Source organism: Schistocerca nitens, chromosome 4, assembly GCF_023898315.1.
Source record: "Schistocerca nitens isolate TAMUIC-IGC-003100 chromosome 4, iqSchNite1.1, whole genome shotgun sequence".
Taxonomy (NCBI): domain Eukaryota; kingdom Metazoa; phylum Arthropoda; class Insecta; order Orthoptera; family Acrididae; genus Schistocerca; species Schistocerca nitens.
Window position 1 is genome coordinate 957,527,333 of NC_064617.1, and position 17,031 is coordinate 957,544,363.

General features: G+C 43.1%; 1 protein-coding gene across 1 annotated transcript in view; it reads right to left on the bottom strand.

The window, feature by feature from the left end:
- LOC126253635 (facilitated trehalose transporter Tret1-like) overlaps positions 1-16,535 on the bottom strand; it is an 83,291-nt gene extending 66,756 nt beyond the window's left edge. The window contains exon 1 of the mRNA XM_049955121.1: positions 16,334-16,535. Within this exon, the coding sequence (XP_049811078.1) occupies positions 16,334-16,379 (46 nt within the window). The 5' untranslated portion in view covers positions 16,380-16,535. The remainder of the gene's footprint in view (positions 1-16,333) is intronic.
- Positions 16,536-17,031: the final 496 nt, after the last annotated feature.

Below are 17,031 nucleotides of genomic sequence, written 5' to 3' on the forward strand. Positions count from 1 at the left end.
AGCTCCCCAGCTCTCTGGTTGTCGACACATATTATCATTGATCAAACAGTCCTCAGGCGTACCATCTATCCAAGTGGACAACGGGCATAATATTTTGGGTATCAGACATGTCGCCATCATCAGGTACTGTTGTTGATAATTCTTCCGGGTTATATGGCCGTGGGCCGGCCGGGGTGGCCATGCGGTTCTAGACACTTCAGTCCGGAACCGCGCGACTGCTACGGTCGCAGGTTCGAATCCTGCCTCGGGCATGGATGTGTGTGATGTCTTTAGGTTAGTTAGGTTTAACTAGTTCTAAGTTCTAGGGGACTGATGACCTCTGATGTTAAGTCCCATAGTGCTCAGAGCCATTTGAACCATTTTGAACCATATGGCCTTGGTCCATGGAATACTTCTATTCCTAACGTTTCGTCCAATATGTAACAACTAAACGGCTTCTGATACGAAATGTAACAGTTGTGTTACTAAATGTGACACTTCTGTCACTAAATGTAACTGGGTTTTCTCTTTTGATGCTGTCAATTGTCAGGATGAGCATTCTAAAGCATTCTGTCAGGGTGAAAATATTAAATAAATTAACTTTTCTCTCTTAACAACATGTGGGCAGAGTGGGTTCTTCCTTGGCTCGGGTATGAGGTCGAATGAAACATCATTTTTACATAAGATAACTTTTATTGAAGATTCATACAACTGTATCTTACGGGATGTTCTGGTTCGGAGAGCGGCAGCTGTGTCGTTTGTGAAGTCTTCTGCTGCGGCAGCGGCGGCGGCGGCGGCGGCGGCGTCTGATTACGCGTAGCGGTGTGTATCTCGTGTCGCTGTCTCGCTCAGTTGACTGGAGAAGCGCAGCGCGAGGTGGCCCGTTTAATTATTGCGAGCGAAGTCGTGCATCGGATGATACCTTGGGTGTGGCGTCCCAGTGTTTCTCTTCTCTATGCGGCCGCGTGTGTTGTGCGTCGACCAGCGGAGCGGCGCGGCGGGGGAAGGCCAGTGTCCCGGACTCGAACCACGGACTCCCGCTTGCCAGTCTTCGGCTGTCAGGTCTTCATCCCAGCTCACAGGTGACTACTGATGTGAGGCCGTCTCCTTCCCGTCCTCACGAGTCACCCGGGTATGTAAAAACCAGACTTCAAATACCTTTTAACTTCTGTCTTCTGGCGCTACGGCGGCTGCTTGCTATTCCGTTACAGCGGCGGACTTGGTTCGTCTGTGCATGACGCAGACTCTTCTTGCATGACGGTCTTCAGCACCGAAACTGACTGAAAACTACTGCTACTCTTCTTTTCTTCCTTCGTCTCTCGTCTTCGTCTTCGTCTCCGCCTCCGTCTCCGTCTTCATCTGACTTCATCTGTCTGGCCCACTGCGTCTCGCGTATTTATTCACTTCAGTTTACTGGAGGTGAACGACTTCACGGTCATTGCCTCGTCTGTCACGTTGAAAAGCTTCTCGAAGAATCTTCTTAACGTCGGTCGTTGGCTCTTGGAATGTAGGTGAGGGCCTTTGATCACATGTGACGACTGAGAAACACGTGAGCCGGTCATTGCCTCTTCTGTCACGTTGAAAAGCTTCTCGAAGTATCTTCTTAACGTCGGTCATTGGCTCTTGGGATGTAGGCGAGGGCCTTTGCTCACATACGACAACTGAGAAACACGTGAGCCGTTCGGGCGATGCCCTGACGGCTGAATCGACAGCGCCCGCTTATGTGGAATTTGCTGACTTCAGGGTCATTGTCTCTTCTGTTCTGCTGTTCGGCCCGCTGTTTGCGAGTATGTAACTCTCTAAACTAAACCAAGTTTTTCATTTATATTCTAATTTCTAGTTCACTTTGATTTCACTAATTTATTTACTTAAGTACCACTCAACAAATACTACGTTGGACATCCTCAGAGGTATAGCTGGTCCTGTTGAGTCCTGCTGACTGAGGACCAGCCATACCTCTAAGTATGTCCAACGTAGTATTGGACGAAACGTTAGGAATAGAAGAATTCCATGGACCACGGCCATATAAACCGGAAGAATCATCAACAACAGTACCATCCGGTCGTGAAAGCCTTCAATGTATGATCATCAGGTACGTTGCGAACTGAGCTCCTGAGGGCACGTGGCCGACTTATATCCTCTCTCACCACAAGCCGTTCCCTCCGTGGCCCGCGCCCGAAAGCTGGCCTTGGCAGTCGCCTGGCGACCAGGGCGTACTGAGGGACTACATCGACGCTACCACAGGCTCCGACGGAAGCGTCTTTGTTATTGCCGACACTCGCCCTCGGGCGGTAACAGCAGAGGAAACTGCCTGGGGTGGATGGGGATATAAGTCGACCGCGTGCCCTCGGGAGCTCATTTCTCAACACACGGAGATGGTGACATGCCTGATCGCCGGAATATTGTGTCAATTGCCACTAGTGACAGGCAGTACACGCATGGACCGTTTGATCAACAAATACGCCAGCAGAAGCCGAAGAATCACACATATTATCATTGGCTGACTGTATAGCAGTGCTAGCCGATAGACGATGGACCCTGAGGAATTCTCTTTCTCTTGATTCCTGTTCCAGGCTGGCAACTTTTCTGCTAAAAGCTGACCACACTTTCAGGTACCCGAGTCCAGAAAGCGTTTTCAGGGTTTTGTCCGGCGTGCGGCGTGTCGGAAACGAGCTTATCCCCTTGAGAAGCCTTCAGGTGGCTTCATGTCTTCAGAGTGGCCACGCACATGGAAGAAGATTTTCCTCGTTATGTTCCTCACGGAGGTGTGAGTTTAGCGAAAGAATTTGTTTTCCTAGCGCAGTCATATGCCTTACACAGTACGGTCTCTCCAATGGTAAACAATGCTCGTGTCGGCACGCCCACATTGTCCATGTCTTGCATTTCTAAGAAGGATTTCTGCAGACCACCAACAAGCAATTATTGGCTCCTTTCGTGTGTGAAGTCGCTATGCATCCCAGTTACACGCCTTCTGCTATACTTTGCCATTCACTACCCTATTCAAATATGTACCGGCTGACAGGTATATGTTCCAAGAGTTTGATAAACTCTGGGAAGTTAACCCTCCGTCGGTCGCACCCTTGAAAAAATGCACAGTTACAGCTTTTCGGCTGGCTCCCCTACTTAAAAGCGACAGGTGGCGCTCCATTTCCCTGTGACTCCCGGACCACTCAACGCTGTCGTCGCTACGTCGTCACAGGGAAAGGAGCAAGTGCCAAAGAAGCACATTTCGACCGAAGGAGTAACACTTACCCAGGTTCGTATTTTGAATTTTTTATTGAATTCATCCTTATTGGTTATATTTCACCAGTTTATAAGGTTGTTTTATTGAGTTTATAGAACACAAGGTGGGTAGCTTTGAGAGATGAAGTGGTGAAGGCAGCAGAGGAGCAAGTAGTGAAAAGACGAGGGCTAATAGAAATCCTTGCGTAACAGAAGAGATACTGAATTTAATTGATGAAAGGAGAAAATACAAAAATGCAGTAAGTGAAGCAGGCAAAAAGGAATACAAACGTCTCAAAAATGAGATCGACAGCAAGTGCAAAATGGCTAAGCAGGGATGGCTAGAGGACACATGTAAGGATGTAGAGGCTTATCTCATTAGGGGTAAGGTAGATACTGCCTACAGGAAAATTAAAGAGACCTTTGGAGAAAAGAGAGCCACTTGTATGAATATCAAGAGCTCAGATGGAAACCCAGTTCTAAGCAAAGAAGGGAAAGCAGAAAGGTGGAAGGAGTATATAGAGGGTCTACACAAGGACGATGTTCTTGAGGACAATATTATGGAAATGGAAGAGGATGTAGATGAAGATGAAATGGTAGATATGATACTGCGTGAAGAGTTTGACAGAGCACTGAAAGACCTCAGTCGCAAAAAAGCTCTGGGAGTAGACAACATTCCATTAGAACTACTGACAGCCTTGGGAGAGCCAGTCCTGACAAAACACTACCATCTGGTGAGCAAGATGTATGAGACAGGCGAAATAACCTCAGACTTCAAGAAGAATATAATAATTCCAATCCCAAAGAAATCAGGTGTTGACAGATGTGAAAATTACCGAACTATCAGTTTAATAAGTCACAGCTGCAAAATACTAACACGAATTCCTTACAGACGAATGGAAAAACTGGTAGAAGCCGTCCTCGGGGAAGATCAGTTTGGATTCCGTAGAAATATTGGAACACGTGAGGCAACACTGACCCTACGACTTACCTTAGAAGCTAGATTAAGGAAAGGCAAACCTACGTTCCTAGCATTTGTAGACTTAGAGAAAGCTTTTGACAATGTTGACTGGAATACTCTCTTTCAAATTCTGAAGGTGGCAGGGATAAAATACAGGGAACGAAAAGCTATTTACAATTTGTACAGAAACCAGATGGCAGTTATAAGAGTCGAGGGACATCAAAGGGAAGCAGTGGTTGGGAAGGGATTGAGACAGGGTTGTAGCCTCTCCCCGATGTTGTTCAATCTGTATATTGAGCAAGCAGTAAAGGAAACAAAAGAAAAATTCGGAATAGGTATTAAAATCCATGGAGAAGAAATAAAAACTTTAAGGTCGCTGATGACATAGTAATTCTGTCAGAGACAGCGAAGGACTTGGAAGAGCAGTTGAATGGAATGGATAGTGTCTTGAAAGGAGGATATACGATGAACATTAACAAAAGCAAAACAAGGAAAATGGAATGTAGTCGAATTAAGTCGGGTGATGCTGAGGGTATTTGATTAGGAAATGAGACGGTTAAAGTAGTCAAGGAGTTTTGCTACTTGGGGAGCAAAATAACTGATGATGGTCGAAGTAGAGAGGATATACAATGTAGACTGGCAATGGTAAGGAAAGCGTTTCTGAAGAAGAGAAATTTGTTAACATCGAGTATTGATTTAAGTGTCAGAAAGTCGTTTCTGAGAGTATTTGTATGGAGTGTAGCCATGTATGGAAGTGAAACATGGACGATAAATAGTTTGGACAAGAAGAGAATAGAAGCTTTCGAAGTGTGGTGCTATAGATGAATGCGGAAGATTAGATGGGTAGATCACATAACTAATGAGGAAGTATTGAATAGGATTGGGGAGAAGAGAAGGTGGTGGCACAACTTGACCAGAAGAAGGGATCGGTCGGTAGGTCATGTTCTGAGGTATCAAGGGATCACCAGTTTAGTATTGGAGGGCAGCGTGGAGGGTAAAAATCGCAGAGGGAGACCAAGAGATGAATACACTAAACAGATACAGAAGGATGTAGGTTGCAGTAGGTACTGGGAGATGAAGAAGCTTGCACAGGATAGAGTAGCATGGAGAGCTGCATCAAACCAGTCTCAGGACTGAAGACCACTACAACAACAGAACGCAAGGGTGCTTTCATGAGGTGTACATAATTTGCACATTGCGACTGAACCCGATATGGTGAAACTAATTTACTTTGTTTGTCTTTTGTTCCAGATGTTTGGATAATATAGCGAAGATTTGAGTAACAAGGAGGGTGTCAAGGAGGTAACAGGACTTTTGACAGCTGATGATATTGAAAATGCAGTGCTAAAACAAGATTTAGGTGAATAAAGTGATATTTAGTCAAAAGAAGGGCTTGAAGGAAAAAGATGATACCTCTATTGAACAACAGTATACTGACGATTTTGACGATGAAGAGGCTTGTGATACTGAAGAAGAATCGCATTAGGGAAGGACAGGAAGACCAAACGAACCAGAAGCCACCGAACAGGGGTAAGCACAGAGGACCTGAAAATATTATCACTCACCTTCCAGGAATTCTAGGAGCAGCTAGAGTGGTCAAAACCCCAGTTGAGTGTTGGAATCACTTTTTCACTGATACTATGCTAGAAATGATGGTGAAAAATATCAATCAATATATGAAGAGCATCAAGGGGAATTTCACTCGAGTGAGGGACGTCAGGCCAACAAATATGACTGGAGTTCTGTACCTTGCAAGAGCCTATAAAGGAAATCGTCAACGTTTGGAAAAGCTCTGGGGTCGTGAGAACGGTGCAATTGAAAAATTTGGCCTGGTAATGAGCCTAAGACGCTTTAAAACCTTGATCAGTTCCCTTCGCTTCGACGATAGCAATTCCAGAGAGCGAAGGAAAAAGTATGACTGGCTGTGTTCTATTGGCGATACCTTTGAAATGTTTGTGGAGAACTGTCAAAATAACAATTCTGTTAGAGAGAAGTCACCATCGACGAAATATTCACAGGTTTCAGAAGAGATGCTCTTTTCGTCAATATATTCCCTCGAAGCCAAACAAGTATGGGATCACACTGTACGCTCTCGTGGATACAAAAATGACCGACACGTACAGCTTGGAAATGTATACTGGCACACAGCCTGAGGATCCTTTCAGAGTGAGCAACAAACCACTTGATGTTGTCAAACGAATGGTTGATCCCTTACTGGGAAATTGTCCAAATTTCACGTTAGACAACTGGTTTATCGACTTTACTCTTGTTGATGAGCTCAAAAAGCATAATATCACCTACGTTGTTATGGTAAAAGAGAATAAGAGACAGTAGCCTCCAGCCTATGTGAACGTGACAGTATGTTCTGATTCAACAATGGAAAAGCTGTGGCCTCATACTTTCCATGAGAGCAAAAAATGTGATCCTCGTTTCTTCTCTTCTTAATGACTATGCTACTGAGCCTTCGTCGGGAAAATCAGAGCGGTCCACAAAGGTTACTGCAAGGTTACTGCAGCATTTAAATTCACATAATTTGCTGTCAAATGTACAGTTTGGTTTTAGAAATGGCTTAACAACTGAAAATGCTATAGTCTCTTTTCTCTGTGAGGTTTTGGACGGATTAAATAAAAGGTTGCGAACGTTAGGTGTTTTCTTTGATTTAACGAAGGCTTTTGACTGTGTTGACCACAAAATATTACTGCAGAAGTTGGAACATTATGGAGTAAGGGGAGTAGCTAACAATTGGTTCGCCTCTTACTTTAAGAACAGAAAGCAGAAGGTAATTCTCCGCAATATTGAGAGTGGCAATGATGTTCAGTCCCAATGGGGCACTGTTAAATGGGGCGTTCCCCAAGGATCGGTGCTGGGGCCACTGTTGTTTCTTATTTATATAAATGATATGCCTTCTAGTATTACAGGTGATTCAAAAATATTTCTGTTTGCTGATGACACCAGCTTGGTAGTGAAGGATCTTGTGTGTAATATTGAAACATTATCAAATAATGTAGTTCATGAAATAAGTTCGTGGCTTGTGGAAAATAATTTGATGCTAAATCACAGTAAGACTCAGTTTTTACAGTTTCTAACTCACAATTCAACAAGAACTGATTTTTTAATCAGACAGAATGGGCATGTTATAAGCGAGACGGAACAGATCAAGTTCCTAGGCGTACGTATAGATAGTAAGCTGTTGTGGAAAGTCCATGTCCAGGATCTTGTTCAGAAACTAAATGCTGCTTTATTTACCATTAGAACAGTATCTGAAATAAGTGACACTTCAACACGAAAAGTAGTCTACTTCGCATATTTTCATACGCTTATGTCATATGGTATTATTTTTTGGGGTAATTCTTCTGATTCAAAAAGGGTATTTTTGGCTCAAAAACGGGCTGTTCGAGCTATGTGTGGTGTAAGTTCGAAAACCTCTTGTCGACCCCTATTGAATAGTCTGGGAATTTTGACATTGCCCTCACAGTATATATTTTCTTTAATGTCGTTTGTTGTTAGCAATATTAGCTTATTCCCAAGAGTTAGCAGCTTTCACTCAGTTAATACTAGGCAGAAATCAAATCTGTATGTGGAATGCACTTCCTTGACTCTTGTGCAGAAAGGAGTGCAGTATTCTGCTGCATCCATTTTCAGTAAGCTACCACAAGAACTCAAAAATCTTAGCAGTAGCCCAAACGCTTTTAAGTCTAAACTAAAGAGTTTCCTCATGGCTCACTCCTTCTACTCTGTCGAGGAGCTCCTGGAAGAGCTAAAAAATTAAGCAAATTCCAGTGTTACATTCTTGATTTTCTTTATTTAAACTTACGACTTGTCGCCTGAATATGTTTCTTATATTTCATTTTATCTGTTTCTACAATCTACAACTGAATATGTTTCCTATATTTCATTTTATCTGTTTCTACAATCGTGTTGTAATTTCCTGTATTGACTCGTTCCATTACCATGGAGACTTCTCCTTCATGTGGTCCCACGGAACAATAAATAAATAAATAAATAAATAAAAGGTGCCGGCCGGAGTGGCCGAGCGGTTTTAGGGGCCACAGTCTGGAACCGCGCGAGCGCTACGGTCGTAGGTTCGAATCCTGCCTCGGGCATGGATGTGTGTGATGTCCTTAGGTTAGTTAGGTTTAGGTAGTTCTAAATTCTAGGGGACTGATGACCTCAGAAGTTAAGTCCCATAGTGCTCAGAGCCATTTGAACTATTTGAACCACAAAAGGTGGAGTGAATACTGCAGACCAAATGTCTTCAGCAGAAATATGCAGAAAGAACAAGCGTTGGGCAGTGGTAGTCTTTTTTCGATGATGCATGTAGCTGCGATCAAGCCCCTCCTCGTCTGTCTTGGCAATGATCTTGAGTCATTGCGCAGAAGGGCGCTCCTCAAGAAGTTGGCCCATGAGCTCAATTTCCCAGAGAAGGAGCTGCAAGAGGCATGGAATATCCTCCAGTCTCTAAACCGCCTGAAGAATTTCGGACCGACGAGGAATTTTGGTAACTACGATCACAAGGACGAACCACCCTTCAAGTGGCGAAGATGCATGCCCAGCCCAACTTACCCTGGTTTGAGAAGGCTTACCGTGTCGAGATGTCTGTGTCGTGCCAAGCCGAACTGCAATAAACACGTAAACGACATCTGCGATAAATGCAAAGTTGCTATCACTTCAACTTTTCGTGAGGAGCCTAAATCCAGCGAATCTGAGGAGGACTCAGTTCGCTATAATCAGACTGAAGTGCATACGTGATTTTTTGTTTTTTATTTTGAGATTTAGGTCAGCATTCAGTCCACGTTTTAAACCAAGTACAGTGGAGAGCTAAAAAATGATTATTTTCAGAATCGTGTGTTTTGGGTAATAAAACCATTTCTCCTTCAATTCTTTTTTTAATTCCTTAATCTCCTTAAATTTTTTTTTAATTCCTTAATCTCGATCCTAAAGAAAGTAAGTAAGAAGGAACCTTCCCTAGAGCCAAGACGGGGATGGGTGTTTTGACAGTTTGAAATTGTGTGCTTTTCGGCACATTAAGACCGAACGAATTTATGAAAAGGTTGCGACCGATGGAGTGTTTAGTAGGATTTCTTTCAATGAACCTTGAGTTATCGTTTCACGATATTATATGAGTAGTCCGACGCAAGGATCTGATGTCTTACCATCTAATAATTTGCTACTGATGTCCACAGAGTTCACTAAGGCCATTTATCGATAACATGGTGTCAGTACGCCCATCGCAGACGCCGGAGAATTATAAGAATTTCCCTTGGAGACCCGTGTTTGTACGACAGTTCCCTATGAGCAGAGGACAATTTATATACACATATCAAAAAAACTTATGCATCACCTCGGAACCGAGAGTTTCGGAACCTATACAGATAACTGGAATAGATATCAACATAAACATCATTTCCGACCTTTTTATTGCTCATGGAAACCACACAGCGCATGTTGTGCCACCATACAGCGAGACCTTCAGATGTGGTTGTCCAGATTGCTGTACACACCGGTACCTCTAATACCCAATAGCACGTCCTCTTGCATTCATGCGTGCCTGTATTCGTCGTGGCCTACTATCCACAAGTTCATCAAGGCACTGTTGGTCCAGATTGTCCCACTCCTCAATGGCGATTCGGCGTAGATCGGCTCTGAGCACTATGCGACTTAACTTCTGAGGTCATCAGTCGCCTAGAACTTAGAACTAATTAAACCTAACTAACCTAAGGACATCACACACATCCATGCCCGAGGCAGGATTCGAACCTGCGACCGTAGCGGTCACGCGGTTCCAGACTGAAGCGCCTTTAACCGCACGGCCACACCGGCCGGCGGCGTAGATCCCTCAGAGTGTTTCGTGGAGTCATGTCGTCCGTAAACAGCCCTTTTCAATCTACCCCAAACATGTTCGATAGGATTCTTGTCTGGAGAACATGCTGGCCACTTTAGTCTAGCGATATCGTTATCCTGAAGGAAGTAATTCACAAGATGTGCACGATGGGGGCGCGTATTGTCGTCCATGAAGACGAATGCCTCGCCAATGTGCTGCCGATATGGTTGCACTATCGGTCGGAGGATGGCATTCAAGTATCGCACAGCTGTTACGGCGCCTTCCATGACCACCAGCGGTGTATGTCGGCCCCACATAATGCCACCCCAAAACAGCAGGGAACCTCCACCTTGCTGCACTCGCTGGACAGTGTGCCTAAGGCGTTCAGCCTGACCGGATTGCCTCCAAACACGTCTTCGACGATTGTCTGGTTGAAGGCATATGCGACACTCATCGATGAAGAGAATGTGATGCCAGTCCTGAGCGGTCCATTCGCCAAGTTGTTGGGCCTATCTGTACCGTGCTGCAGTGTGTCGTGGTTGCAAAGATGAATCCCGTCATGGACGGCAGGAGTGAAGCTGCTTATGATGCAGCCTATTGCGCACGGTTTGAGTCGTAACACGACGTCCTGTGGCTGCACGAAAAGCATTGCTCAACTTGGTGGCATTGCTGTCAGGGTTCCTCCAAGCCATAATCTTTAGGTAGCGGTCATCCACTGCAGTAGTAGCCCGTGGGTGGCCTGAGAGAGCCATGTCATCGACAGTTCCTGCCTCTCTGTATCTCATCCATGTCCGAACAACATCGCTTTGGTTCACTCTGAGGCGCCTGGACACTTCCCTAGTTGAGAGCCCTTCCTAGCACACAGTAAAAATGCGGACGCGATAGAATTGCGGTATTGACCGTCTAGGCATGGTTGAACTACAGACGAAACGAGCCGTGTACCTCCTTCCTGGTGTAATGACTGCAACTGATCGGCTGTCGGACCACCTCCGTCTAATACGCGTTGCTCATGCATCGTTGTTTACATCTTTGGGTAAGTTTAGTGACATCTCTGAACAGTTAAAGGGACTGTGTCTGTGATACAATATCCACAGTGAACGTCAATTTTCAGGAGTTTTGGGAACCGGGGTGATGAAATTTTTTTTTTTTCTTGGATATGTGTATATCACAGCGGATGACATTTTGATTCTCTGCTATAAAAAAAAAATACGAACTAAACTGGATGCCTCGGTGTTTCTTCGAAATTATACTTGGATCCGAGCACTAAACGATCTCACTCACTTGAGCCGTGTTAAAAAGAAAGTTGAATAAGAATCATGTATTTCACTACACATTTCAAAAATTCTCGCAATAAACTGAAGTAATTTATTTTTCCTTATCAGCAATTACTTGATATGCACGTTTCATTTCATATCGCTTCGTAAAGATATCGAGCCAGCTACACACTTGTCGAGGCATTGCGTATGATTGTATCTTTATTATCAGTCAACGGTTTCGAAAGCCTTGCGGAGATCGCAGCACGTGAAATCAGCTTGTTCGCTGCGTCCATGACGTGCGAGATATAACGTGTGACCACCTGTGTTTCATACGAGCTGTGCGTCCTGACTTCGCATTGTCCTCCGGGCGGAAAACTTTATCGTTCTTGGCACGTCATTAAATCGTAATATTTGTGTCCTTTTTCGAGACCGGAGTGATCGACGGTGATTTTTTACCATGAGAAATAAGACTTAAAGCGGCATTTAAGGAATTTTGGGTGCTGCGTATGGTAGTGTGAGGGTATCTCTATCTTATGAAGCTTGACATAGTCTGGTTTGCGCACGCGATCTCAATATTTATTAAAAATCTGATTTGTCTTGACTGTAATTTACAATTCAGATAACTAAGCATCTTCAGAACTTGGACAAATGGAAAAATCTACAAAAAGACAAACAACAGAGAAGAGCAGTTATAGTTACGTGGGGTTACACTGCCTGGGACGTGTAATGTGTTGCAACATTTGTACGGTATATTAATTTTTAATTCTTTTACAAAAAAAAATGGTTCAAATGGCTCTGAGCACTATGGGACTTAACATCTAAGGTCATCAGTCCCCCAGAACTTAGAACTACTTAAACCTAACTAACCTAAGGACATCACACAACACCCAGCCATCACGAGGCTGACCCCGCCGGGAATCGAACCCGGGAACCCGGGCGTGGGAAGCGAGAGCGCTACCGCACGACCACGAGATGCGGGCAATTCTTTTACATTCTATATCTCTTTTTGTATTTATGACATTAGGAATTTTCTCTTCTGCCTTTTCTTCTGTGAAGATGATTCGCTTAAAAATTGATATTGGTAGAAAAAAATTGTATCATTACTATACAGGTCGCAATAGCCACGTTCTTGACAATGCTGGGTGACATCTTAGATTTTACGCAGATGACGCATTACGCTTGATGATTACAGTAATAAATAATTTGACCTAGACAAACTATAAACATAGTGCAAAGATTGGCACATAGCTCTTAGTTGAGAAAGGTTTTAAGGTGTGCGTATTACAAAAACTAACAATTTTTCGTTAAAATACTAATTTATGTAATCGCTTCGCTGACATCTGTAACATGGGTTTTCGTTCTTTTGCTGTGGCCTTAGACGTACCGAACAAAAATCTAATAAAATATCTGCAGTTTTTTTTACAAGTTAGTAATACTTTACAGTAAAAGGTTCTAAGTTACTGCAATGAATTGCAATGTAGAATAAAATCAGTACGCCATACGGGAATATTTTAACTTATATTTGAAAATGTTAGGTCTGGGAGTCTACCGAAAATAAAACTAGTTTAATTGCGTAAACACAGTAGCAGACTCTTGAAGAAATACATCTAAAAAGACGCTGAAAGCTATTTAAAAAAGTTTTGAAGATGGATTTGTGTACAGGCCTATGCAAATTGGTCCCTATTCTAGTACCAACTGTAGCATAGGCATATGAACTTCGTCCGCAGAGGGAATGTATCGGAGGAGCCATATAAGCATTTGTCTTAAGTAATTTAGGGAAATCAAGCCAAACCAGAATCTAAATGAGTGCAAGCGGTTTTGGAGCTTGGTTTTGAGAAATGTAAGTCCAGCTGATACTGATCCAGCTTGTCCAGTTTGTGCCTTGGATATTACACAGCTACGAACAGCAGAGATGTTGATTTACTTATATGAATAACAAACACATTTCTTATTTCTGTCTGGGAATATTTACCACCTTGTATCAGATCTTACTTCCCGAATGACCTTGTGCATTTAAGACGCAGAATTATTTAGCTAATGACAATCTTCAAGCGAAACAGCAGGACAATACCCCCGTTGTCCTCTTTCGTTTCCAGAAGCTGCGCATACTGCTTATGCACTACGCAATTGAATTCTGATTTTATTCGGACTAACGTCATGCTGTTGTACAATTAGCGATGCACTCTATCTGGTCAGGAATTTTTGTAGTGCCCCCTCATCTTTCGTTGCAGTTACCTTAGATCTTTCTTCCGGTGAGTTTTACACTGAATGTTTTTACGAGTGTGTAAAATCATATGAAAAAACAGCAATGAAAAATATGAAATCTTATAAATCTATCCAGCTGCTGCGAAAAAAGGAAAAGTGCCACTCCTGTTACGTTGTGGAAAAGTAGAGCTGTTTTTTTTGTAAAAAAAGAAGCTTTTTGTAATGATTTTACTAGCTGTATATATCGGAATCTCATATAATAACCTTTTTTCTGGCTGGTACATCCAGTTTCGTACCTGCAATGCTATAAGTTAGAAGTGTACCGCGTTAGTGGCTGTTTAAACAGCCTAACGAATCTTGTAACGTTCAAATGGACTTAATGACGAGCTTCACAATTAACCCATAAGAGGAAGGAAAGAAGTATAGGGTTTAAACTCTCCTCGATTACAAGGTCATTGGAGAGGGAACGTAAGTTCGGATTGAGGGCGGACGGGAAACGAAACAGACCTTTCCTTTTCAACAAAATCATCCTCTCATTCGTCCGAAACTGTTTGTGAAAACTGATGGAAACTCAAATCTGGATTGTCGGATAGGTATCTGAACAGACGTCCTCGCGAATACGATTCCATTGCGCCACACCTGTGGTGTGTAACAAATCTGAAGATGGCAATACCTAGACGAAACCGCTATTATTGTGTTGTGTTACAGCTATTCTAGGCAATTAAAAAAATCTAGAGTGCTACAGAACTATCAGTATATAACAGTCCACGATGATTTCAGGGTGAGAGCGACAGATAGATAGATAGATAGAGAGAGAGAGAGAGAGAGAGAGAGAGACCTACCAACTGAAGCGCTTTTGTCATTAGTTACGGAGACATGGGTTTTTTCTTACCAAAAACCTCACTCCAGATTCTGTAAAGAATCGGGCTCCCATGTATCAAACAGTATCCAACGTCTGTAGTCGAGAACCTTTTAGAAAACGTTTGAAATTATTTTTAAAGATGGAAGTTGCGAAGTGCTCTCATTATCAAACGCTGGATGGGTATTATCGGGATAATTTGCGCCTCGTTTTAAGAAAAGCTAGTTTTTCAAGCATCTCAATGTTTCTGACGGTATATCTCCTGAACTGTGTGTCGTACACTGATAAAATTTTGAAGGTACGTTCAGTGGTATAAGTGGATACCGTCTGGAAAACGTGCTGAGAACAGAGTTAGTAGTAAAGAAGTTCATTTACATCTAGAACTACATGACTACTTTGCAACTAATACTTAAATGGCTGGCTGTGGGTTCTTCCAACCAGTTTCAGACTATTTTTCTACTGTCCCAGCGCTACTGTCTACAGCGCGTGGGAAAAACGAACAGTAATGGACGATGATAATTTCTGCCTAAGTAGGCTGGCAAAAATAAAATATTTTCAGTTCGGAGGGAGGAGAAATTTGGTGATCATAATTTCGTGAAAAGATCTCGCCACAACGAAAAACACTATTGTTAAAAAATGATAACCAATCCTTGACGCTCTATCTGCTAATTCACGATAATACAAAACGAGCTGCCCTTCTTTGGACTTTTTCGATACCCTCCGTCAATTCTGTGTGGTAAGGATCCCACTCTGCACAGCAATACTCTTGCAGAGAACGGATAATCGTAGTGTAGGCAGTCTCTTAAGTAGAAGAATAGATGCAATTTAAGTTGTTCGTAATTGTGGTTCCTAGGTATTTAGTTGAATTGATAGATTTTAGATCTGTATGATTTATCGCGTAACCAAAATTTGCTTTTCATACCCATATGAATGTCATCACAACTTTTCTTATTCAAAGACAATTGCAACTTTTCGCACCATAAAAATATCGTGTCTGAATCATTCTGCAATTGGTTTTGACCTTCTCATAACTTTAGCAGACGGCAAATGACTACACATAATTGTTTCCTAGATCGTTCATATAGATTAGGAACAGCAGAGGTTCTATAACACTTCCTTGGGGAACGCCAGATATCACTTCTGTTTTATTCGAAGATTTCCTTGCTACATACTGCGGCGTTCCTGTCGGGAAATCACGAATGCAGTGGCGATACTGCATTGGCACGCAATTTTATTAGAAGTTTCTTGTGAGAAACCTAAAAATATGGAATCAGTTTCAGATCCCCTGTCTATGTCATTCATTACGTCGTGTAAATAAAGAGCCAGTTGTGTTTCACAAGAAATATGTTTCCTGAATCCGTTTGGACTATGCGTCAACAGACCGTTTTATTCGAAGTAATACATAATGTTCGAACACAATACATGTGCCAAAATCCTACAGCAAATTGACGTCAATAATGTGAGAATTAAACTACAACGTCGTTTCTGATTCTGAAGTTCAACTTGTATAAACAGCGACAATGTAAATGCAAAACTTTTTACTTTTTCTTAGTTTGTGGGGGGCGATAGTTTGAAAAATTTCGTAAAAGTTTAAAATCATTTGTATAATTTGTTGGGTCTCTTATATATAGTCTCTTAAATGTGCACGCCGTGAATTGCGCTGCCTAAAGACATGTATACTGTTACTAAGTTTTATACTTGGCTTAGTGTGTTGAACCTTTAACGTTAGATCATACCTCTTAATGAGAAGCTTGGACGGCATTTTTAAAATTTTTAAGTTCGGTGAACAGTTATATGAAATACTGAAAATCAAAGTTTTGTTGCCCCTGGAGTTCCTTAAGCAGGCAGCCTGACATTGGCATCAGCTGGTCTTAGCCGTTTAGTAACACAGATTACGCTCTTCCGCAATGGTGCAAAGTGCACACTGGTTGAGCCTCGGGCCAATTACACAGAGAGAGTAGTAACTGGTTAGTTACATAGCACAGTACACGTTGGCCTATCCGTGGAATAATAAATGAGAGGAGCGTTACCGGCCAGTGCGGCAGCATACTGTTTGGTGACGCCGCTGGCGACCATGGTGGTTGGTGGTTGGTGGTTGGCGGTTGGTGGTTGGTGGTTGGCGGCTGCGCTCGCTTCCGCGCGGTGTCCCGGCGCCACGGAGACTCGAGACTGACCCCTCCACGCCGGCCGTCGGCCGCGACTGTCCAACGGGCCGCCCGTGACGTATGTGCGCGGCGGTCAGCGTTTTATGTAAGGCTGCCTCTTTCCCGAAATCAGTTCGCCTGCCGATGATAAAGCGCGAGATATTCTGCAATCGAGAAAACTTGCTGAGATTTATCGTCAACAAAAACAAGCTAATTACGCTAGCACCGAGGCACGTTGCCAGAAATTGTGTTCCCTGAAGCCTACGTATGGGGATATCACTTGGATGCGTGCCAAACCGTGGTGGCTGAAACATTTCGACTTCCACGGATAGATTGCTAACGCCGTCTGGGATATGCCTTTGTCACTCCCTCTCGGGCGTTTCTTCTCGTGTCCTAGAGTCTTATCGGCGCAAACGAGCTGCAAACGTTATGACATTTGTATCTAATACATCGCGCTTGTTTCGCGGTGTTAGCAGCTGTAGCTGTTTCTCTATAGCAACTGCAGGTCAAACAGACCGTTACAAATAAAGAAACTTACACAGTGAACGTCAATTTATCCATGTTGTATGGAAGTGGTCGAAATC